Source organism: Eleginops maclovinus, chromosome 10 (genome assembly GCF_036324505.1).
Source record: "Eleginops maclovinus isolate JMC-PN-2008 ecotype Puerto Natales chromosome 10, JC_Emac_rtc_rv5, whole genome shotgun sequence".
Taxonomy (NCBI): Eukaryota; Metazoa; Chordata; class Actinopteri; order Perciformes; family Eleginopidae; genus Eleginops; species Eleginops maclovinus.
The window spans coordinates 2,307,639-2,333,777 of NC_086358.1; the positions used below are offsets into that span (position 1 = coordinate 2,307,639).

General features: G+C 39.9%; 1 protein-coding gene across 1 annotated transcript in view; it reads right to left on the reverse strand.

The window, feature by feature from the left end:
• Nucleotides 1-20,725, reverse strand: part of LOC134871350 (ras-related protein Rab-26) — a 64,686-nt gene extending 43,961 nt beyond the window's left edge. Inside the window, exons 1-2 of the mRNA XM_063894094.1 lie at nucleotides 20,181-20,725; nucleotides 18,202-18,312 (exon numbers count right to left, since the gene is read on the reverse strand). Of these exons, the coding sequence (XP_063750164.1) occupies nucleotides 18,202-18,312; nucleotides 20,181-20,357 (288 nt within the window). The 5' untranslated portion in view covers nucleotides 20,358-20,725. The remainder of the gene's footprint in view (nucleotides 1-18,201; nucleotides 18,313-20,180) is intronic.
• Between the last annotated feature and the right edge of the window lie 5,414 nt (nucleotides 20,726-26,139).

The window sequence follows — 26,139 nt, forward strand, 5'->3', positions numbered from 1 at the left end:
CTTAAAGCTTGACAATCATCTAGCAGAAATTACGAAGTCATTATTATGCCTTACCATGAAATATTTCCAGGATATTTCTGTAGAAAAATACCCGTTGGGTGCCTACAAGCTCTGTCTAGGCATTAGAGAAGAACCCCTTACTTTAGCGTGTAATTCCCGTATAAACCGTTCAATCCTTGCCCAGACTTGATAGTGTAATCCACACAAGGCTGGGAATCATTTAAGGGCATGACACATTCTCCCAATAAGTCTGACTGGGCTTTAAAAACGTCTGCCTAAGCCCAAGCGTTGTGCAAGGACGACATGTGCAAGCGTATTCGTTACGGAGCCCTGTGTGATATTACAGCATTTGGTTGAGGCTTGGTATTAAAAATGAAGAGGATGCTTGTGTGTGGAGGAGGGAAAACGCTTGCTTGTGATTCAAACGCTGGAGAGTGAAGGATTTTCAGCAAGTTGTACATCCTGGCATCTTGTTGTCTTACTCTTTCCTGTCCGCCTTTCTCCTCTCTAAGACTACAGCTTGATTAGTGTGACCGTAGTCTTGCAGGATGTAACAGGAGACAAAGAGGATAAAGAAAGGAAACGTGAGAAGAAATGAGTTGACGGAAGTTGGAGAAGATTGAAATAGTTACTTGGCATTAAAAACATTCTTTCCTGTACGTGCAGTCATGCGGTAAATTGTTTTGTTCTTTACTGGTGTGCATAACGTGTGTGTGTGTGTGTGTGTGTGTGTGTGTGTGTGTGTGTGTGTGTGTGTGTGTGTGTGTGTTACTGCTCATCCCTCACTCTCCAGGGTCAGAAGTGTTGTGCTGCGATAAAGCAGCAGCCACAAAAGGATTAAACACTCGACACACACGTGCACTTTGCATTTTTTGTTATACAACCACTTCTGCTTGGGCATATTTCCCAGAATCCATTGCAGTTTCATGTCTTCTTTTTTATTCAAGGTGGAAAAAGACTTTTAAATTGCACTTAAATGTTTTATGAAAAGTGCACCAAGGAGGTCATTTTAGGAAAGTTCAAACGAGTCTGGGGCTTTTATTTCTAAAGTTCTGTCCTTCCTAAGGACTTCATTGCTGTCTGTGTATCTTAATGACGGTTCATTTAATGTGTTTTAATATAGAGGGAACGGACAGCTGTATAACTTAACGGAAAAGTTAGACATTAGGCAAAAAAAACTGGGGTCAATCAGAGCATGGAACGACCCAGGTAACTTCTTTAAATAGTTTTGTTTGTTTTATCAACGATCCAAAATCCAGATACACACACTGAAATTCAAATAATCTACTATGAAAGATGGACAATTAATAATCAAAAGAGGTGGCGATTTACTTTACAAACAAAATAGCCTTTGTGTCCACAGTAGAGGTTATCGTTTTCCTCTTGTGCTCTTTATATCCAACGGTGGCAACACTGCTCATGGTACTCCAAATCAGCCCCACAAAAGAACAATTATGGCCACTTTCTGCTTAAAACTGCCATGTTGGATGGATTCAGCATCCTCAGTCACCTTCAAAACCACTGAAATTATCCACGTTATTCTTAAACTATTATCTGCATATGCTAATTAACGCAACTTGTGCTAATTGTGCAAACTGCCCAACATTTGCAAGTTAGCGTCCGAAAATCTGACTTTTGAAAATGTCCCACTATTGTCTCATTATTCTAACTCCTTCTTCATGTGGCCATAATCAGCCTCTTTTTGTCTCCTAATTATTTTTGCCTCTCAAACTTCTGATTTGTTTCCTCCACATTTTGACTTTTTTTGAATTTCAGACAATTTCTTCAAAACTATCACTTTTTTCCTAAAAGATCTGACTTCAAATTTCAGATTTCTGTTTAGATGCATGTGCTGGCGACCTGTACTATACATTTCTAAGATAAAACTTTGCGGTATTCAACATTTCCGAGTCCACTAAGCTGGCAACGATAGTATTACTGCAGGTGTTGACATTGAACTTTAATGAAGACTCAGATATATCTTCACTGAGACAAGGTACTATTTGCATACTACTACAAAGCTCAGACTTACAGAAAAACAACATGTTAACATAGATTGAAGGGTCCTCATGGTGTTGCTATGGCCACAGAAACGGTATTCTCTGGTAGATTGGCCTCGAAATAGCTTAAACACAACTATTTGGGGCATGTTGTTGATGTGCCTGTCAGAGCTTTGAGCTCCAGCTCTCATTGTTCACATCAAATACCTTTTCCTCTCTTTCCTGTCCCCTCGAGTGCAACTCATCCAAAGCAGCTGTGAAAATGTACTTGCTGTTGGCACTTCAGGTGTGTAAATCTTTCTTTACAAGGCTATGCTGCCATGTTATCATAAAAATTGAGTCTCAATATTCAACATTTTTATAGCTTGAGGAATTCATATTTGAGTTCTTTCCCTTGTGAAATAGGTTGCAGTGTAACTCGGGAACGAGCATACAGACTCAGACTCCTCAAAATGTTATTATGAGAAAGAGGAAAGAACATTTTCCTTTCATTCTTCCAACACGCTGCTCTCATCCTTTTAATCAATGTCAATTACTCTTCAAACATCCTGTGAGAGGCTGTTTCCTGCTACCTGATGCTTTGTCTCAAGGTCATAACATCGAAAGACGTCACGTCCTTACTTAAGGTTCTGAAGGTAATAAGAAAGGATTGAGCCTGGTGAGCAACAGCTTCAAATGAAATTAAAAACTAAATTGCAATAAAGCCAGATATATAAAGCCAGTTTCCAGAAAATGCTGAAACAACACTCATCATATCTGGTTTCTCTGCCAGAAAAGTAAGCTAACGTTATCTGTTTGTGTAAGTAAGAAGCTAAGGATTTACATATGGATAAGAGTAGCATAATAAAACACCGCTGCACCAAAACAGCTAAGAAACCATGGAGGCTAGCACTCTGTAACAAAGCAAACACAACGTTAACCTAGCTGTGGATGTGTGGCTAACCCTACTTTAAATCGACTTTGGTTTAAGAAAGCATTCAAAATTAATGTAGGTTTTCAATTTTCCACCAAATATTCCCAAAGAAATTGATCATTGGTTTATTGCTTAAAACACACTAAACAAAACAGGCTAGCATGCGAACATTTATAAAGGATAAGCTAATGTCAACGTAGCTGAGGAGGTGAGGCTAACACTACTTTTTATTGTCGTTGGCTACACAATGCACTACATGTTTCCTATAGGAACTGTTTTCATCATCAGTTAAACTGCTTCAACAGTGAAACAGGCCAGCATGCTAACATTCATACAAGCTATGCTAAGGCTAATGTAGCTGTTGAGGTGGAGGTAAGGCGTGCAATACTTTAAGTTGAGTTTGGTTCAAGAGTGCATTCAGGAATAATGCAGACTGCTGGTCTTCCACTACATGTCCCCCATAGGAATTATTGTCATCATAAATTGAACTGCCTTAACACAAAACTGAAAACAGGATAGCATGCTAACATTAGTAGAAGGTAAGCTAATGTTAATGTAGCTGTGGAGGTGAGGCTAACACTACTTCAAATCGACTTTGATTCAAGAATGCATTCAAGAATAATGTAGACTGTTGATCTTCCACGACATGTTCCCTGAAGGAAGTGTTTTGATCATAAGGATCATAAAAAGAACAGCCCAGCATGCTAACATTTATGAAAGGTAAGCTAACGCTAACGTAGCTGTGGTTGTGGAGATATCATGAACCTCATTGAAATGGATTATCTTTTATAAGAAACGTGTGCAGAGTTAATGTAGCCTGTCTTTGTATTCTAGTTGTTCTTTAAAGGAATAAGCTATTCTCCTGAAGCTAACCATGACAGCTAATAGCATGTAAACGAGCTACTACAGACAGAAACTGCAGCCTCAGAATATCTGACATTGATTCCTCAATATAGTTTATGAGCATGTTTGTGAGGAGGTTAACACTGTGCTCTCCTGAAGTGATGATGTGGAGTTTAATCACCTTTACATTGGAAAATGAAATACAGCCGTAGGCCTTCTTCAGCAGAGGTTGTCCACAGCTGTGATTTGTGAATTTCATTGTAGTGGGATCAGAGTGGATTTATGATGTTTGGCAGAGAGGAGGGAACTAGATCTCCACAGGAGACGCCTTGCAGGAGCATTAATTTATCACCTTGGTACCTCCTTACCCTTCCATGACGTTAATGAAAAGGATTAAAAATGATAGAGTTTGATCTATGACATCCACACACACTTCCTCTCACTCTTTATTGAAAGTGTGTAGACATACTGGTCTACTCCCTCCTCCCTTTATATATTTTACGTCTCATAAATCATTGTACACTCTGAACTCTGCAGTCTAAAGCTTCCCAAGCAGGAGTTGGCTGATTGATGAAACTGCATACCTGCTTTTCTTACATTTCGAAGCCATAACCATCTGTCTCTGCGACTCTATGAATATCCGTCATGTGACATGCAGATGTTTAAGTGTTTTTTAAGTGTTATCTGAACAAAGACTTGCTTCTTGGTGCGCTGGTCTACGGTTTAAAGTCCGATTAGCAACTTGAAAAGCAGGAATTGAGCTCAAATTGAAAGACATCTAGATTTACAACTGGATTATTTCACAAATAATCCGTATACACTCAGTGATTAGTTTGTTATTTAACTAATGGAAAGCTCTATCCTGTCAGACGTTAGCGGACGTGTACCAAGGTTTCATTACGGCCAATTCTTTTAATCAACCAAAGACGGCTCAAAGCAAACTTGACTAGTTAATACTACTTCAAAGACATCAGAAACCAGAAGAGTTCAGCTCGAACTTCCTCGGAAAACAAGTCTTAGAGTGTATTCAATTGGGAACCAGAAGACTTCTACTCAAACTTCAATGGAAATCAGGAGACAATGTTCAATTATATGGTAAACCACGAGATCTTCTATTCGTACTAAAATCGGAAAGAAGAAGACTTACCCAACTATATTGGAAACCAGAAGAGTTCTACTCAAACTTGCTCAGAAAAACATAAGACTTCTACTGAAGTACACGAGGAACCGGACGACTCCTAGTCTGGCTTCATTGGAAACCAGAAGACTGATCTTCATCGAAAACCACAAGAGCACTACACAAACTTCCTCGGAAAACAGGAGACTTTTACTTAACAGGAACCAGAAGACTTCTACTCAAACTTAAACTGAAACCGGAAGCCTCTCTTCGTACTAAATTGGGAAACCAGGAGACTTCTACTGAAACTAAATCAGACACTAAAAGTTCAATAGAAATCAGGAGACGAATAACCAACCATATGGTAAGCCAGAAACTTCTACTCGTACTATATTCGGAAAGAAGACGACTTTTACTCGATGTTTATCGGAAACCAGATGACTAATACTACATAATAATCTGTAGACTGTATTATTTAGACTGTGTTGTATCTTTTTGAGCTCTGTTTACCGTGACAAGTCTTTCCATCGCTTGCTCTATCGGTCATGGATTGTTTTGGACCACGGAGCTCCTGAAAGCATGTCTTCGTGTCATTCGCTGCAGCTTGAATGCATATTAAACACCACTTATTACAGTAATTTAAACATGTATTACTTTTCTTCCTGTCTCTGCTATTGTCATGTTAGAAAACACAACATTAAACAGCATTAATATAAATGACTTCTTAAAAAAAACTCTGTTCGAAATGTTGGAAGCAGAGCTAAACATCTTGTTTCCAATTAAGAGGATGATTGAGTTCCTTCCCCATGGAAAAGACATTAGGGATTTCTCAATGGGATGACTCAATGGGAGAAGCCTCCTTTACCACGTTCACAAATATTTTCGAGCAGCGAGAAGTGTTGAAAGTGTGAAAATAATGTGTTTACACCAATTAAAAACGACTGTAGTGTGAAGCTGTGAGCTGCTGAGCAAATTCACAAACCCAGATGGAGAAACCAGTGTTGTGATTCCTCATATCTGACAATTTACCGACTGTGACAGATGATTTTCTTCAGTTTTAAACAAAGGGGTTTGTTAACAACCCTTCTCTGTCCATCCATCTCTCACTAATTCACTCAAGAAACAGCATCCGTCATCTGTGAGCGGAGCCGGAACTCTGCACACTCACTGCTGCTGCGGCTGTTGTTGTTATTTTGGAAGCAATTATTTTTGATTCATTTCCCACCACCGCCTTCTTACTTTGAAATATCTAATTATAAATTCACCAGTGACGACAGAAACCTCGGGGGCAGCGGTAAAGTCTTCGAAGGGAGTTTTATTTTTACACACAAGTTTGAACAAAATGATCAAAGAGCGTAGGAGGAGGGTATAAAAATAAACCTACAGGCGCATTAAGGCTGCCAGTTTGGCGGAGGAGAAGGTGTACGAGTGAATCCTTTCCTTCAACAATTTACAAGTTGTGGTGAGATTTAGCAGGGCATGAATGTGTGTAATTGAATTGGGGTGCTACCAGATGGGATTTGTTTAAACTATAGTGAGAAAGCAGGAGAATTTCCATTAAAAATGAACGTTTTTAGTCATCAGTGGCGACTAATGTTTTATAAAGAGCAGAACAATGTTGGGTTTTGAGGCTGTAAGGCATTACTGTGCGTATATGACCATTAATATTGCAATTTAATTCTCAAAGTGGGCAATAATACAACTCCAAAATGAATGATAAAGTTGCTCTAGGCTCCAAATTCTGACTTCTACTGATCTTTACATCCAACTTTTACACATTTTCAGTTTGGTTTATTGCCTTGCCGGTTTGTCAGCAGCATTATGTTAAAAGATACTGGCCCAATGTTCATTAATTAATTGGCAGCGGATCCAAATCTCAAGCATGATTTTTCAATTATATATATATTAAAATAATCACACCTAATACACCTGAACATCAGCAGGAGAGGACTCTTTAAAGTAGAGACAGTACATACTGATATACACCTGAACATCAGCAGGAGAGGACTCTTTAAAGTAGAGACTCTACATACTGATATACACCTGAACATCAGCAGGAGAGGACTCTTTAAAGTAGAGACAGTACATACTGATATACACCTGAACATCAGCAGGAGAGGACTCTTTAAAGTAGAGACTCTACATACTGATATACGCCTGAACATCAGCAGGAGAGGACTCTTTAAAGTAGAGACTCTACATACTGATATACACCTGAACATCAGCAGGAGAGGACTCTTTAAAGTAGAGACACTACATACTGATATACAACTGAACATCAGCAGGAGAGGACTCTTTAAAGTAGAGACACTACATACTGATATACACCTGAACATCAGCAGGAGAGGACTCTTTAAAGTAGAGACTCTACATACTGATATACACCTGAACATCAGCAGGAGAGGACTCTTTAAAGTAGAGACACTACATACTGATATACACCTGAACATCAGCAGGAGAGGACTCTTTAAAGTAGAGACACTACATACTGATATACACCTGAACATCAGCAGGAGAGGACTCTTTAAAGTAGAGACACTACATACTGATATACACCTGAACACCAGCAGGAGAGGACTCTTTAAAGTAGAGACTCTACATACTGATATACACCTGAACATCAGCAGGAGAGGACTCTTTAAAGTAGAGACTCTACATACTGATATACACCTGAACATCAGCAGGAGAGGACTCTTTAAAGTAGAGACTCTACATACTGATATACACCTGAACATCAGCAGGAGAGGACTCTTTAAAGTAGAGACACTACATACTGATACACCTGAACATCAGCAGGAGAGGACTCTTTAAAGTAGAGACTCTACATACTGATATACACCTGAACATCAGCAGGATAGGTCTCTTTAAAGTAGAGTCTCTACATACTGATACACCTGAACATCAGCAGGAGAGGACTCTTTAAAGTAGAGACCCTACATACTGATATACACCTGAACATCAGCAGGAGAGGACTCTTTAAAGTAGAGACTCTACATACTGATACACCTGAACATCAGCAGGAGAGGACTCTTTAAAGTAGAGACTCTACATACTGATATACACCTGAACATCAGCAGGAGAGGACTCTTTAAAGTAGAGACTCTACATACTGATATACACCTGAACATCAGCAGGAGAGGACTCTTTAAAGTAGAGACTCTACATACTGATATACACCTGAACATCAGCAGGAGAGGACTCTTTAAAGTAGAGACACTACATACTGATACACCTGAACATCAGCAGGAGAGGACTCTTTAAAGTAGAGACTCTACATACTGATATACACCTGAACATCAGCAGGATAGGACTCTTTAAAGTAGAGTCTCTACATACTGATATACACCTGAACATCAGCAGGAGAGGACTCTTTAAAGTAGAGACCCTACATACTGATATACACCTGAACATCAGCAGGAGAGGACTCTTTAAAGTAGAGTCTCTACATACTGATATACACCTGAACATCAGCAGGAGAGGACTCTTTAAAGTAGAGTCTCTACATACTGATATACACCTGAACATCAGCAGGAGAGGACTCTTTAAAGTAGAGTCTCTACATACTGATATACACCTGAACATCAGCAGGAGAGGACTCTTTAAAGTAGAGACACTACATACTGATATACACCTGAACATCAGCAGGAGAGGACTCTTTAAAGTAGAGACTCTACATACTGATATACACCTGAACATCAGCAGGAGAGGACTCTTTAAATGGTGTGTTAATGGGGGGGGGGGGTTATTTGTTTTTCAGCAGGATTACGGAGAAACTTTAAGCCCAATTTTCATAAGTTTTTGGGATCAGATCCGAATATCGCACAAGATTCTAGATCATCAATCTTTGAGTTTCATTATATTTTAGGATCACATTTATGACCAGCCGCTCTTACGTGTACCACCATGTGCAATTTGGACTTTTTTTATAGGCAATATCTACTCCACTTACGGCACACAGTAAGGTCACTCCTGGACTCGAATCATAACGGCCATTTCTCTTTGTAATAAAACACATTATTGGACCCATAATATTCACTCTGGGTTACAATATTGTTGACACCTGGGGTGAGAACTGTGAATCTAATATAGAGAATTCATCAAGGGTGCGGAGTACATAATAACAACACACCAAAAGCTTATACTGATGCAAGACTATGCATGTGGTCCAAATAAATGCATCGTATTCGGGACATGTGTTGTGTTTGCACCTGTCGGCCTCCGTAGTCGGTCTTGATAGACCTCTAATAAAAACGTAATGGGAAAAATAACAATGCCATGGTGTTGTCACAGAAGTAACTCCATGTGAAATCTCTGCACGCTGCACACAGCATCACTTTGCCCGCCGTGCTTCACTGGAGCTGCTCTGTGGCCTTCAGCAGCGCTCTGTGATTGAAATGGAAAAACTCCCAATTTTACAGACACTGAGCTGAGACGAAAAGCAACCTGAGTGAACACCGCCTGTAAATGTGTCTCTCAAAGCGGTTTTCGCTCGCTCTGTTAGTGTGTGTGTGTGTGTGTGTGTGCGTGTGTGTGTGTGTGTATCACCAAATGAACCGTCCTCGTCTCCAGCTAAGCACCTCTGTGAACCCTACAGCCTGAAAGAAAAAAAGAGGCCATAAAGCCATCTGCCGGGACAACGAGCAGAATCTGGTTTCCACAGTCATCGCTATGCATGGTTGTCATGGTCACTGGTCCATAACAACCGTCTCCTGGGAACCCAACGAGCACATGTCATGTGACGCAGAGAGGTATAAAGGTAAAACCAACACGACTGCAGGATGTATACACAAGTAAAAGCACTTTTAAATATACTCTGTAAGAAGTAAAAGTACTGCAATCAAATATCCCTGAAGTACTTTAGGTATAACCCAGAATCATGTGACTGGATTTTGACTATTGACAATTCATTTTGTGTACTTATGATTATTTATTAGCTAATAATCTTAATCTATCTGTAGAATAATTCATATTTAAGTACTTGTATTAAATGTGTCACATGTCCAAATTGTTATTATTTTTTTAAGTATTTAATAAATATGTTTGTATTATTATTTTTGTTAGTAGTTAATATGTTTTGTATTATTTATTTGTATTATATTTTATATTTTATTATATTAAATTGTTTTGTATTATTTATTTGTATTATATTTTATATTTTATTATATTAAATTGTTTTGTATTATTTATTTGTATTATATTTTATATTTTATTATATTAATATGTTTTGTATTATTTATTTGTATTATATTTTATATTTTATTATATTAATATGTTTTGTATTATTTATTTGTATTATATTTTATATTTTATTATATTAATATGTTTTGTATTATATTTTATATTTTTATTATATTAATATGTTTGTATTATTTATTTGTTTTATATTTTATATTTTTATTATATTAATATATTTTGTATTATTTATTTGTATTATATTTTATATTTTATTATATTAATATGTTTTGTATTATTTATTTGTATTATATTTTATATTTTATTATATTAATATGTTTTGTATTAACTTTATTCCCCTTTAATTAAAATGTAAAATGATGAAACTTAAGTGAATTGGTTTTGTTTTTGTCTTGTACACGTTGTTGTTGTTGTTGTTGTTGTTGTTGTTGTTTGTTCATCTTTCATTGTAGAAAACTAAGACTCTGGTAGGAGTTAAAACCCTCATCCTTACACGCCAAGAATAGTTGACCAATTTCAATAAAAAAAATGGACGTCTTTTATATTTTTCCATTTTCGTCATGAACGCTTTTGGTTGTTTTTGTTGCTGGTTTTTTGTCTTTAATGTGGAAAATAAAACCCCTGCATCATTGTATAAGCAGAACATTTCACCAGTCTGAAAGAGAAGTAAAGTGACTCTGCAGCGGAGAAGAGGAGGAGGAGGAGGAGGAGGAGGAGGGATGAGTTTTGAAACAGTGGAGAAAATGAGTGGTTCTGTTCCTGCTGATGTTTGTCCCGTGGCGACTCATCAGCATAAGTGAGTTTCATCATTTTGCTTGTTCATGAGTACTGCAGGGCGTCTGCATATGGCTTATTTTCAGACGACACCGCAGCAGATTATTTGTGATGAATCAGTCTGTACTTTCATTAGTCTGCTGGTTATTAAGTTTGACTTTTATTAAACTTATTTTCATTTCAGGACATTTCCTGAAACGCGTTATTTGCAAAAGTTTCCCATCTTGGAAAGCCACTGTCTAATGTCAGGATTTGTTATTGTCTGGCATAGTAACAATGTCAAATCTTGGTAAATATGTGCTTATATTGGCCTTCCTTTTTCTTTGGAACCCTATCTCGACACCTCTCTAACTCAATCTAAAATTAAAGATTTGGAAAAAATCATTTGGAATATTTCACATAAACCCTTCAAGTTTAACGCTTAGAATGACTTTGACTTAATATACATATAAAATGATGGATATTTTGATTAAACTGTTCATTTCTAACATGTTTCTGTTTGTCAGAGTTGTTTTTGCTGGGCTATAAAGAGTGTAGCTTGGTGCCTTCTTAAAGATTTCAGTGTCTTTGTTGGATTTTTAGCTGGTTTCGATCATGCATCAAGTTAAAAGTCAAGGAAACTATTTTGTATTTGTCTTAAGGCTCCTTCCCACTATGTTATCAGATACTCCCATTAAATATTGAGCCTTTCAGTTGCAAAACGTCATTTTAATGGACGTACATTGACGGGGGAGAGTTGCCCCGAGCTCCTTTGATGGTTGCCGCCTGCAGAAAACCTCTCTTAGTACCGGACCCAGTTCAAAACACGTTGGCCCTATTAGTCAATTAGAATCAAAAACATGGGAGAATGGGGTCAAAGCTGCAAAATATCAAAGATACTGTGTACCAAATGTTTAAAACAGGATACTCCTGTTGCATATATGTTGTTTAAGGAGTCTTTAGTAGACCACATTAAATATGTAGGATCAAAACAGCAGATCTTGCTCTGACCTCCCTGTTCTCAGACACCTGACATCACTGATGAACGCTCACACAGCGTTGCGTAAACGTCTGTGTCTGTGTGTCTGTGTGTCTGTGTCTGTGTGTGTGTGTAGCTCCTGGTTTAAGCAGGTCACATACATACTGTACACGATGCTAGGATTGGACCCTTGCATAAATGTGGATGTACAGTAGACTGAAGCTCTGCAGACATCAATGATTCATCACAACAACAACAACATGGAGCCGCAGACAGGAGCAGTCCGGTGCATACATAATGCAAACCACCTGTCCCTGCTTTCATTATTGTGCACAGACGATTGCCTTTGGGTGTACCTGTGCATCATTACTATGACAACACGTGTCCAGTGTGGTCAGTGGTAAATGACTATGGGATGTGCCTGCAGTCTTTACCGTGGGAAAAGGAGGCGTTTCAGGGTCGATGGACGACATCCAGGGGCCGTAAGAGCTGTTAGGGGACTGCAATCATCATCATCATCATCATCATCAGTCCTCTGCTGAATAATTATGGTCTGTCGATCAGGTTACTGACCCTGCCCCCTTCCTGAAAGGCACTCACACGTTGCTACACACGCTAAAAAGGCTAAGGAAGTGTATGCCGGTATGGAAAGGTACAGTGACTCAGGTAAGGTTGAATTGTCCCAAAAAAACACGTATAAAATGTACCGTATCCGACCCGTGCTTACACGCTACAACGGACCGGAACAACACACGAAAACTGTTCCTGTTTAACTGGAAGTGTTTGTTAGTACGTGTTTCTTCATTTGCATGTGTTTGGCACATTTGTGTTTTAAGAATTGCATTGTTTTTGGACGTGCAGCTCCTCTTCTCCTGGGGGAAATGTTTTGGACCGTTGTAGCGTGTTTGCACCTGGTCGGAAACACAAGATAGATAGAATCGGAGGATGAAACCCTCTTTATTGTCACATACATGCACACAGCAGAGCACACACAGTGAAATTGGTCCTCTGCATTTAACCCATCCTAGTACTAGGAGCAGTGGGCAGCTATCGTGCAGCGCCCGGGGAGCAATGGGGAGGGGGGATTGGAGGTGTCCGGTGCCTTGCTCAAGGGCACCACAGCAGGGCCTAGGAGGTGAACTGGGACCTCTCCAAGTAGCAGTCCACTTTCCATATTTCAAGTCTGTTCGGGGACTTGAACCGGCGACCCTACGATTCCCAGTCCAAGCCCCTACTGACTGAGCCACTGCTGGACGCCAACCCCAGTGTCATATAGCTCAACCTTGAAGTAGATTGGGGGAGTTATCTTAGCAGAGAACAGACTTACTCATAAAAATTCAATTAAGTGATTTAATTAGCGAGCCCACGGCCAGGACGAGCTGTTTCCGTCTCACACCAGGAGTCGTGCCAGCTCTAAAAGTCAAACCATGAACTCGGTCGCTTCCTCCTGTACATCTCACAAGCTTCATGTTCCCTGCAATCATTTAGGTTTGGAAACATCCACCTGGGCCAGCAGCCAGCCTCTCAAATCTCATCATAAACTACTCAAACTGAACTTGTGGAGCGGAAAAAACACTCATCATTGCTTTTCCCCCCACGGTTCAACACTTTCAGAAAACACGTTATGAGAGAAACTCCGGGAGAAGTATGAAGATAAACTTGCTGTTAGTAATTTCTTTTAATATTCCTGCACTCCTTTCACCACAAAGTCTGGAAGCTTTAGCGCTATTTGCTCCTGGGGGAGATAGACGCCTCTCAGTGTTGTGCCATAAAGCAATAGAGCATTTTTTGAGGGTATGCAACCCTGTGGTTCAGAAGTAAAATGCACTGCCATGTCTCACATCTCTCAGAAACTATTTATCGGGTAGTTTAGGAAACATGTTGGCAGTTAAGCCCTATTTCATGCTGTTTGAGGTTGTTTTAGTGCATGTAAAGGGTCTGCAAAGGCTAAAATCCCAAGAATGTTATCTGTATATATCCTATATTGAATAGGAGCATCCCCCCCTATAATGAATCCCCATTCCACCCCCGTTTGAAGTCATTTTCCTAGTGTCTTTTTAACCATTTGACCAAACATATTGTAAAACCTGAGCTCTTATGCACCTTCTTCCTGATTTGAGACGTAAAGCAACATTATTTGTTGTTGTTTCTGTGATTTGGTACCACTAGTTTCAGAGAGAAATTCACTGTCATACACTGAGGTTTCTCCCTTATACGTATTATGTTACAAGCCAGGGTGTTGCGGCAATAAGACAGTCCAATTAAAAGGGGCACGAGGGAAGATAAACACCTTGACACGCTCAACCGATTGCTCCACTCCTTCCGTTACGTTAGCAAAAAGAGCAAAGATTCAACATCTCCAAGTGCTTTAATCACTGATGGTTTGGGATATCCTGGTGGAAAATATTGCAGGATTTCTGTATGAACTGCAGTCAACAGAAAGTTCCTCCTAATCCCCCCCTCTCTCTTTCCACACAAAACCACCCTGAGCAGGTGAGTGCAGCCAGGGGAAACCACCACTTACTCCAGTGCAGGCCCACCACCAATAATATGCAAAAAATACCAATAAATAGAAACCCATTAACCCCAAATCTGGCTCCTACACTGGGTAAGAACAATGGTTTTGAAGCATGGTAATAAAGTCAGGGTGCTTAGATCCATATTTCAATGCAATGTTTTTCACTCAATTCAACTCACAGTATGTCTACTAGCGCTAACGTGCTAACAGTGTCGTCAGAGCCGTGTTAGCGCAGGATAAACACATTTAAGGTGAAATGTAACATCTGCATTCAAGATCTAGTTAGAGTTTTTAATTATTCAGAGTGAAGGTGACAGTACTCCAGGCAGATGTTTCCCACAGCTGTTCCCCAACAACAAAAACCCTCATATGCAAACCCTGTCCCATGGCAATTATCTCTAAAGGGCAGTGAGGGTGGTCAGTGTGATCCTTCTGTCACACACACACACACACACACACACACACACACACACACACACACACACACACTCTTTATCGCACACACACACACACACACACAGGACCATCTGCGTCACTGAGAGCTGCACCGGCGTGTGTGTAATGATTAACGCCGCCGTGCTGCATCTTTTCAAGCAGAATGAGAAGGTGGTGAAAGGAAGGAAAGCTGTGCTGTGGAAATGAGAGGAAGTATGCTAATTAAACACACACACACACACACACACACACACACACACACACACACCAGGGGCGTGAGGAGGTGAAACAGAAACAACATCCAGATATTTTAATTACGTGCATTTCTAACAAACCTCTCCCGAGAATAGAAACAGTTGAATTTCAGACTCATCGATTCATTCTGCAGAAACATTAACGGGTAAAAATGATTCAGACTGAACTTAGCTTACCCTCTTACCCAAAACTTTTATTATCATCACATTAAAGCTACGATATCAGGACGTAGCGTCTCTACTGTGACATGTTTCCATGCTTTACTGTTCAAAAAGCTCTTTATTTTTACTGCCTGTGCCTGTCTGAACTCTGTCAGCTGCAAATACAATGCCAGAAATGCATTGCGTCTCTTTAGATATCACTGAACAGAGAGGGTTTCAGAAGTTCACTATGCAGTTTGAGTTATTGGCCCTCTGCAGAATACAGTAGAAGTCAACAAATATGCATTCCTGAAGTCTTCACGATGCACACATTAAACTAAAGTAGGCCGATTTCGAAACACTGTGACAGTGATCTCAACAGCCCACAGATTTAAGTTTCTAAAAATACAGCCAACAGATCTTTTACAAAGAGCTTCAAATCTAAAGAAGGAGAATAAAGAGCAAGATTTGAGTTTCATTCCTTGGAAGTATAAGACACTTCAGACACTCCTGCTAGCACTAAGTGTAGGCTAAGCTAATCCAGGAGCTAATTTTAGAGCTGAAACAGTAACGGTATAAAAACATATTTTAGCCACTTAATAAAAAGTATAGTATAAATGTTTTTACACCATGCAAAGACGCTCCTTCCAACTGGGATTTTACCTCAGGAGTAGCTGGTTTGCTCCTGCCATGATAAGTCCATTTGTGTGTGTCACTAAACTCTCTAAAGGGTTGATTGGGATTTAAAAAGTCCTACAGCTAACCAATCAGGAAGCAGTAAACCAGCAAATTCTGTTTTTTAACGAGGTACAATTACTGTTTGTGTGAATGGAGTGTGTTGGCTTGAAAAGAGCAGCTTTAGGGGGGTCCTAAGGTATACAAACGTGTGTATACGAGGGCTAATTTGAGTGTCAGTCGGGCCATAGAGAAACACAAGGACAGAACATGATTGCATTGATGTATTTGGAGTGGTGCGGTATTGAAATGACCACTAAATAATTCATCACAACAACACAACACCTTCCATGCTGTTCTGCAGCAGGGAGAATAATGAGGGCAGAAACAGACACACAGCTCCCGATACATTTAATGAAGCAACATTTCTCACACACACACACACACACTTTTCCCCCCGCAGGCTGTGTGAGGAAAACAATAAAGGCGTTTGATTCTGACGCTGTACAACTTTCTGGATGTGCCCACAGATTCTGTTTGTTTATGAAAGTGATAATGACCGATTCTTCCATGAATGCAGATTAAAGGGGTACTTCCTGTTCCCCGCAGAGACGGGTATTGTTTTGAGAGTTTGTGTGTTCCTGGAGACACACACACTGCTGCAGGAACCTCTACGTTACCGAGTATTAAGGATTATTTTAAGCTTCATATCAGTATGTAGAGTCCCTACTTTAAAGAGTCCTCTCCTGCTGATGTTCAGGTGTATATCAGTATGTAGGGTCTCTACTTTAAAGAGTCCTCTCCTGCTGATGTTCAGGTGTATATCAGTATGTAGAGTCTCTACTTTAAAGAGTCCTCTCCTGCTGATGTTCAGGTGTATATCAGTATGTAGAGTCCCTACTTTAAAGAGTCCTCTCCTGCTGATGTTCAGGTGTATATCAGTATGTAGAGTCTCTACTTTAAAGAGTCCTCTCCTGCTGATGTTCAGGTGTATATCAGTATGTAGTGTCTCTACTTTAAAGAGTCCTCTCCTGCTGATGTTCAGGTGTATATCAGTATGTAGAGTCTCTACTTTAAAGAGTCCTCTCCTGCTGATGTTCAGGTGTATATCAGTATGTAGCGTCTCTACTTTAAAGAGTCCTCTCCTGCTGATGTTCAGGTGTATATCAGTATGTAGTGTCTCTACTTTAAAGAGTCCTCTCCTGCTGATGTTCAGGTGTATATCAGTATGTAGAGTCTCTACTTTAAAGAGTCCTCTCCTGCTGATGTTCAGGTGTATATCAGTATGTAGTGTCTCTACTTTAAAGAGTCCTCTCCTGCTGATGTTCAGGTGTATATCAGTATGTAGAGTCTCTACTTTAAAGAGTCCTCTCCTGCTGATGTTCAGGTGTATATCAGTATGTAGTGTCTCTACTTTAAAGAGTCCTCTCCTGCTGATGTTCAGGTGTATATCAGTATGTAGTGTCTCTACTTTAAAGAGTCCTCTCCTGCTGATGTTCAGGTGTATATCAGTATGTAATGTCTCTTTATGTTTCTCATACTGCCTGTGCTGCAGCACCTCTTTTCACCCTCTGTCTGAAACCAGAGCCCAGTCTGCTCTGATTGGTCAGCTGGCCGGCTCTGTTGTGGTTGGTCAACTGCTTAGAGATGTCCCGCCCCTTTGCCTATCAAGTACAATGTGTTGGAGCGCAAGTGTTATACAGTGATGACACTATAGGGGGAACTTTGGGATTTCAGCCTTTGCAGACCATTTACATGCACACAAATCTACTGTATGTGAACACTACAGGAGGGGGAACACCACAAACGGCATAGTAGGGCCTCTTTAAGATGTATTTGTCCCCTGCTAGCAGAGTTAATATCCTGCAATATAACCTCTTCCTAGTGTAACACTTGTACTGTCAGGCGCTGTGGATGGCTGCTTCCTTTGGGAAGAGGGAGGGTCAGATTCTGCAGTCAGAGTCCTATAGCAATGCAAAGCACCCCGGACATAACACACTGAAATGCTCACTGCTTTAAGTCCACAGCGTGACACTTAAAGCAAAGCTGTTCTTACCGGGTATGCAATTTCCCCAAGGTCACAAAAGGCAGAAAATGCAATAAAAAAAGGTTGCACTCTCGATAAATAACCTCCCTTTAAATGTAATCCAGAGTCCCCTTAGTGAGGGGCAGTAATGGGTCTGCAATACCTCCGATAGATGAGACCCAACTGTGAGCAGACAAAGCATACAGTTGGCTAGAGCAGCAATGCTGAAAACATAGATAAAAAAAAGTGTTGATGTGGTGTGTGTGTGTGTGTGTGTGTGTGTGGTGTGTGTGTGTGTGTGTGTGTGTGTGTGTGTGGTGTGTGTGTGTGTGTGTGTGGTGTGTGTGTTCTTACCCTGAAGTCGATGCCCACAGTGGAGATGAAGCTGCCGGCTAGAAAGGCTCCGTCTTTGAAGCGGACCAGCAGACAGGTCTTCCCGACACCTGAGTCGCCCACCAGCATCACCTGAGACACACACACACACACACACACACACACACACAGTTCAGATGATGCAAGTCCAAAACCTGTGTGCGTGTGTGTGTGCGTGTGTGTGCGTGTGTGTTTGAAGAATGGCTCTACTAAAACACGGGGAACACACACTCCCCAAACTGTACAGAGGAATCAGAGCATCACACACTCTGCAGTGGCAGAAAGCAGACTGTACAGACACTCTTTTTTACCCATAATGCAACACAAACTCTCTTCACTTCTGCACCATTTAATAAGCATGTGCCTCTATCTATATATATGTTGCATTTGCAGCTATTAACTATTCACATTTCATACTTTTACACACCGAGTTAGTCGAGTGTGTGTGAGAGAAACTCCCTCTGGAGGAAAGACAGGGATTTAAGCCTCTGCAGACCATTTACATGCACTGAAATCCATACAACACACTACAGGAAAGGGAACTGCTTTTTCCACCACTGTGTGTGTGTTGAAGGTGAGCACAGAGCAGTGATTTGGAAAGGCCTTTCCTAGGAACAGTTCTTAACGAAGGTGCAGAATTAATTCACGCTGCCTCCCACATGGTGAGAAGGTAGAAGTTGTTATTGTGTGCACTGCTGCTAAACAACAGGCTCCTCCTGCGCTGCTGGTAATGATCCGGTACACAACAGAACCTCCACTCAATATAATTGCACTGGACTGTGGGGAACCGAGCGTTCCTGTTGCAGAAACAACACTGCGGTTCCATCTATTGTGCATCTGCATTGACCGAGAGGAGACACGGCGGAGGAACCTTGGGGATTGAAAATGAATAAATGACACAACGAGGAACACAATTCTCTTTATGGACGATATACCTAATTGTTAATCTTGGGACTGGGCTTCACTGGGAAATAAATGAGGTGGAATTATCAGCTTTATCCTGCAGAAAGAGAGGCACAATATCCATCAACTAAGCCAACTAATCCTGCACAGGCTCATTTATGGAAGCCCCGTTACACCAAGAAAGGAAAGGAAAACAGATGAAAGGATAAGCATAATTATCCGAGTCACAAATCTATGAAATAATGAGTCAAATTTAACCAACAAAACCAGTCACAAGGCGAAATGTGGAGCGACTGAGTAGCAACTGTAAAACACTGAGTCATTTGTTTGGGATTCAGATTCACCAATCAATGGGCTAATAACGGACCAAGAGCTGTCTCGATAATCAATGAATCAGAAAGGCAATTTTTCGTGGCAAATAATACGGTTTTTGGGCCTCTAGTTTATGGAGATGTCCTGGTTTTCTTTGTCTTTGAACGAGACATTTAAAGATGAACCTTGGACAGATTAGAAACTGGGATGACAAGGTTTTCTGAAATATTCAAGACTAATCGATTAATGGATTTCTCGAACGGATTAGCAACAGATTTGCAGTCTGAAAATAAAGACAAATGAACCATCATTACTTTATTCACGCATTTTTGTTTTCCAGCTTCCATACACACCTGTCTCACAGGAAAACTAAGTGTGTACAAAAGACAGCAACTAAAGCTGACACACCTTCAGCTTCTGCAAAGACAGGTAAACGCTCAGGTACAAAAAAAGGTGTTTGAATTTTCTTTACAAATAAAGCTTTCTGCCACAGAAATACACCTGTATGAATTATGTGGGGGTTTCTTAGATACATGATGCTATCCGACAGTTTATACAATATCATCTCAGTCAATTAATCTAGCCAATTAAAGATAATGAATCAGCATCCATAAACAAGGAGGTATTTTTAAATGTGTTAATTATTCATATTTTAAACTTTAACTGCATTTTTCTGATGACTTTTACTCATGTAAAGGATCTGAAGCCTTCTTGCACCCCTCCTCCCACCAGGCGTGTCTGCTCACCTTGAAGGCTATATCGTAAAACTCCCCGCTGTTGCTGATGGACGGTCTGCTGGGATACACCAGTCCGGAGGAAGGAGCAGCAGCGGCGGCCAGACCTCTGCTCGTCCTCCCGCTGCTCGGAGACGCCTTGGGGCTCTTGGAGCTCCCTTTGCCTTTCACTGCCTTCTTCCTGGACATGACTCTGGAAGCAACTCCAAGCAATTCAGATTAATAAAATCAGTCGGAGAGTTTTAAATTCGCGAGTAAAGCTTCTGTAACACTTCTCCTTGTGCTCGAGGCTTTGGTTCGAGGCGCGTGATAAGTTCACCTGTGCGTAAAAACCATGACTGTGCGTAACAATGGAGTTGACTGGATGTGTAAAGCGAACAGCTGTTGTCCCCGCGTGCAGCTGGATGAATGTGAGCGTTCTGCCCCACAAAGTAAACAGCTCTCACTCCTCCCTCTCGTGCGGGGATGTTTGAGCGCGCGGTCGTTTCAGCGCGTCTACACAGGAAATCCACCCTAAAACGGAAATGACTTGTTTTCCCTGAAAATGCCAAAAAAGCTGTTTTCCTGGATGGAAATGAGCAGAGGTGGAGGGGGGATATAAGGCATCAGAATAGTTGAAGTCAAAGTACTTGTTAATTTAAACATGTATTAAATTACTGGATTATTATTATTAGTGATGCCTTTCTGGGTTCATTACAGCTAAAAATGTGCTAATGCTAATTGTATATATTTTAAAATTATTATATATAATACTGATGGATATTCAAACCTATACTTGTATGTCAATATTAATTGTATACGTTTTTTATATATTTAGTTTAAACTTGATGTTTAAATTACAGCTATTGTGTAAAACAGTAAATGTGAAGCTAATTGTATTTAATTGTTGTGTATTTTATACATACTGCAGTGCTACGGATATCAAAACCTATAATTGTATGGAAACTTTTATCTATTGGTTTTTTATATGTTATTTTTAGCTAAGTATCTGATCATTGAAGTAACTTAAGCTTTCAAACAAGTGTAGTGTACAGATTGTGAGTGGAAAATACAACATTGGCTTCAAAATAGCATGAAATTCAAATGCAAGTACCTTAAAAGTGTTACTTAACTACTGCACTTGAGTAAATGTACTTCTCCATATTACACCTCTGGAAGTGAGAATACTCCTTAAACTGATGATGGGGACATGTTGGATTAAGGGAAGTAATAATGAAATGACTGTAAATCCTTTTTAATATTCAAATACATGTTGTCCCTTGGGTGTCCGTAGATCAAATGATTGCAATAGTTCACTTTACTGTTCATTATAAGTAGACACTGGGTCAAAATGATGAGTTCAGGGTAGTAAAAATGAAATGTCTTTTCTAATTTAGGGTGTAATTTCCTGTTAAAGCTGCAGCTCTGTCTGACAGCTCCACATTTCCTCCACAGACTCTTTCAGATTCAGGCTGCATCTCTGTCCTATACCAGACTGCAGCTCCAGACAGGCTGTAATGTGGGTGAATTATTTAAAATACATCGTTTTCATATGGGAATGTCATTTCTACGAGTGTATGGTAGACAGTCTCTGCTAGATTCTGTGAAAACAGCACATGACTCATTCCTTCTGTCCAACAGAGCTTTATAAAAAGTCATGTTTGTGCGTCCACTGTGACGATATACATCCTCTATATAGCATTGTACGTAACTGTGATGGTGGTCTGTCCTCTGACTCACTGAGCGTCTTCTTCGGCAACCCAGGTGCTTCAGTTAGACACTCACCTGAGAGCTGTCCAGTACCTGAAGAGGAAGAAGTACTCAGATCCTTTACTTAGGTCTAAGTACAAGTCAAAGTTATGTTACTTAAGTTACAGTAAGTATAATCAGCTAAATGTAGTTATGTTGCTCAGTATTAAACATTATTATCATTATTATTAGTTGTAGTAAGCTAGTAAATTGGTCTATGTCTTATTATGTATATTTAAGCTTGTGAATTATTTAGATATTCACGTTTTAATATTTTTTTAAGTGTCTTTGAGCACCAGGAAAAGCGCCATATATACGATGTATTATTATTATTATTGTTCAACATGTTGCTGTGTGGTTCCTATTTGTGATTACTAAAGTAAATCTATATGAATTAAATCTAATCTAACTCAGATAGCGTGAATTACCTGGAGACCCTCTAGTGGCCGCTCTGAGTAACTACACCTCCCATCAGAAAACCACAGTCAGTTTTTTCAGCTGTTGTAATCTTTCCTGACAACATGGGGATGTTTTTGAGGAAAACCAATGTGTGTATCTGCTCTGCAACAAACAACATTATTTCTTTGGAACATATTTCTATTAATATTTGTAGAAATTCAAATGCTGTGTGACAAAAGCACCGTCCGAAATAACCATAACCATACACATGCAAAAACAATGAAGCAGAGAAAACCATTTATTTTTCTTTCTACTTTGAGATGTTTATATTGCAAATAATTAGAAATGAAGAAGTAGAAATAAGCTACTCTAAAATATAAGCATCTCGCAGCAATGGTGAAAATTCAAGACCCCCTCATGGTCCTTTTAGATGCTCTGTGAGAAGGTGAGAGGTTACTTACAAAGCCTGCTCTTTGGCCCCGGATAAGAGGAAGCCACCTGAGCTCCAGGGTCCGGATATCAGTCTCTCTGGAGTCTGTTGAAGAGAATAGATCAGGTTCAGGTTCTGCAGGGTTAGTGCTGATGCCTTTTGGTTCTGGTCCTGTCTCTAGAGTTCATGAGGTTTAAACATGAGTCAGCCTGAGACAGCTGGGGTCTACTCTTCAATCTGTGGAGTCAACAGTTGTTTTGAATTGTCTTCTATTTATAACTTGTTGTTATTTTTCCATTTCTGCTGTTTATTTACCTTAAATGTTGTTTGAATGTTTCTTATTTCTTACATTTGTTGTTCAAACTTTACAAACTTAACTCTAATTCGTTGTTGTTTTTATTGAGTGTATTTTTCTTATTTGTATTTTTGCGTATTTGTAGTAAAAGTATTTATATATTTCTTATTTCTAACATGTGTTGTTCACTACATACTCTAATGTTTTACATGCTTCTTTATTTCTTTTCATTTCTCTCTACATATATTTTCCAGTCTTTGGTACAACTGTAACTTACTGTAACCCAGTTTTCCATAATGTCTAAATCTGTTGAAATAAGTACAAATGAATGAAGATTAATTTGTACTTATTTCTGAATGGAACTCAGCCTCAGTGATCAACGTGTTGGAATGGGAATAGATAGATTATTGATCCCAAATTGGGAAATTCTTGCTTTTCAGGAGCAGCAGTGTGTGTTCAGGCAAGTGTAAACACATCTACAGCAGAAAATGATCCATAGAAGACCAACAAAAAAGCAACAGAAATATAGATTTCTAATCCAGAGCGGAGTGTAAGTTCTATAAAGACAGGATATTAATCTGAGATGAATGAATCTGTAGTAATAAGGTGCCTCAAACTCGTGTAGTGGTGGAAGTCTACGTCTAATGTGTAGTGGAACAGGGTTCAAGACTCAGCCTGAACAAAGCTTTACTTTATTTTATCTGAGTGCATCTTTCTGATCCTGTTTCCATCCAGTAATACAATCACACTGCTGCACCTACACTCCCAAACACACCCGCATTGTAAGTGCTTGTGAATTTGTCTCAAGGCCTAAGCTAACTCTAAAGAGAACGCAAGAATGAAATGGCCCAGATGCAATGGAAGCGGAAGCGTTTTCAGTTTACGACGGGAGATCTGCAGAGTTGCTGCTGTCCTGATGTCAAAGGGGAGCCAATTCCACCATGAAGGAGCCAGGAGAGAAAACAGGAGTGTTTTTGAGGGGTACCTGGGTCCGGCTCGCAGAGGTGGAGGAGCAAGCTGATTGGCTGACGCCGAGCAAAGTGGATTGTCTGGTTTTAACCGAGACCTGGATATAGGAAGGGGCTGATCCCCTCACAGCTCGGTAGCCCAGGGTCTTGAAGCGGATGATGGACACATTAATGCCTCATTTATAATCCAGTGATGTCCACCGCCTTGGATAATTAGCACTTTTAAGATTTGGTGCTTAATTATATACAATTATAATAATTATGTTGTACATTTTTAATGCAACACGTCTGCTTCATTATGGTGTTTGTTTTTAAGATTTCATTTATCTTGTGATTTTCTTCTCAGTCTCTGTAACCCATTGAGTTCTCATGCTTTTGGAATAAGGGAATGAGGGAAATGGAAGAGATCTTGGAATTAAACGAATTATATGAACCACAAACGATGGTTTTAGGGAATGTACTTTCAAGGGAGGATGGGAAAAGACAAGATTGGTATTAGTTACCCATAAAATGATTACTATAAACTGGCTTAACCCTGACCCCCCTACCTCGGACCAATGCACACAAAGACTGAAGGTTGTAAACTGTATGGAAAATATGACAGCGAAACTACAACTCGAGACAAATGGTCCCCTGTTGTAAATAGCAAAGTGAATTGTAAAAATCAAATTGGATTCTTTTTATATATTTGATTGACAACTGCTTTTGTATATTGTACGTTTTGATTATATTATCACACATCTGTATTTATATTGTGTCTCTACCATGTTGTGTGAGATCACTTGAACCCCGATCCCCCTCACTAAACCTCAACTTCCACCAATACACTAAAGGTCATTGTACCTTATTATAAATACCATATTTTCCAGCCGCTCTGCAGAATAAATCTATGTTTCTGTCGCTGCGTTTTATTTGTTGGTCTTTCATGGATCATTGTAATCAATCCTGAATATTTTATACTGTGTATTATCTGTGGTATATGTATTTTCTGCTGTAGATATGTTTACACTCTATATTATTTCCTGTAAATGTTCAGATTTGGATGTTATTATGCCTATACTTTATTCCACCTTTCAAATGTTTTAATACCTGAACACACCGCTGCTCCTGTAACGCCAGAACTTCCCAATTTGGGATCAATAATCTATCTATAGAAATCTCACAACGGGGGGGGTGGGTTACAGGAACTTTTCATCAATGCATTGCTTTGGTCTGGCTCTACTCTTCACTGATTGGTTGCACACACAGAAGGCATTCCCTTTATACCATCCAGACCGCACCAGCAGGGAATCAATCGCACAACCCCCCCCACTCTTTAACCAGACTTTGAGCATTGCTTCGCCCACACTTTCATATATAATCACAGGACAGAAGGGAAAGACAAACTGGACGAGATGAGACACACACACACACACACACACACACACACACAGTATACCATGAAAGAAGCGACTCTCCTGGGATCAAACCAACAGGGTACAGATGTGTTTCATGAGGAGACTATTAAAAAAATCCACGCTGTGCAGGAGCTGCAACCTCAAAACCAATGAGGCGTCACACACACACACACACACACACACACACACACACACACACACACACACACACACACACACACACACACACAGTAAACTCCTCTCTGCTTTGACCTATCTTAACAAGAAAGTGTGTTTTGTCATCCTTCAAAACGACACATGCCCACCCGCTTTCTTTCTGTGTATCATCATCAGCAGACAGATGCTGCTTCTGGATTTTAGAGCCAACAAAAAATGACCTTGCTTGTTTTCTTTGGTCCGTCTGGATCCCTCTCAGACGAGGAGGTCAACAAACGTCTCCTCCCCGATGAAAGGAACTTGGCAACAAATACAATAATTCATAATTAAGATGCACCGCACACACTGAGTAGCTGTGTGTGTGTGTGTGTGTGTGTGTGTGTCTCAGGAAAAATAACTCCATCAGATGGACGACAACGCAGACCCAATTAATCAAAGTCAGAGAAGGTTCTGAAAACCGGGAAGGAAATATATTACTATTTATTTGGCAGGCGTGTTATTCTGACCAAAAAGAGAGTCACTGTCTCTGGCAGAGATGAATGGATTCTCTGGTTGGTCCTGTTGGGATTTATCAAGCACAACAGGAGGAAACAACCCT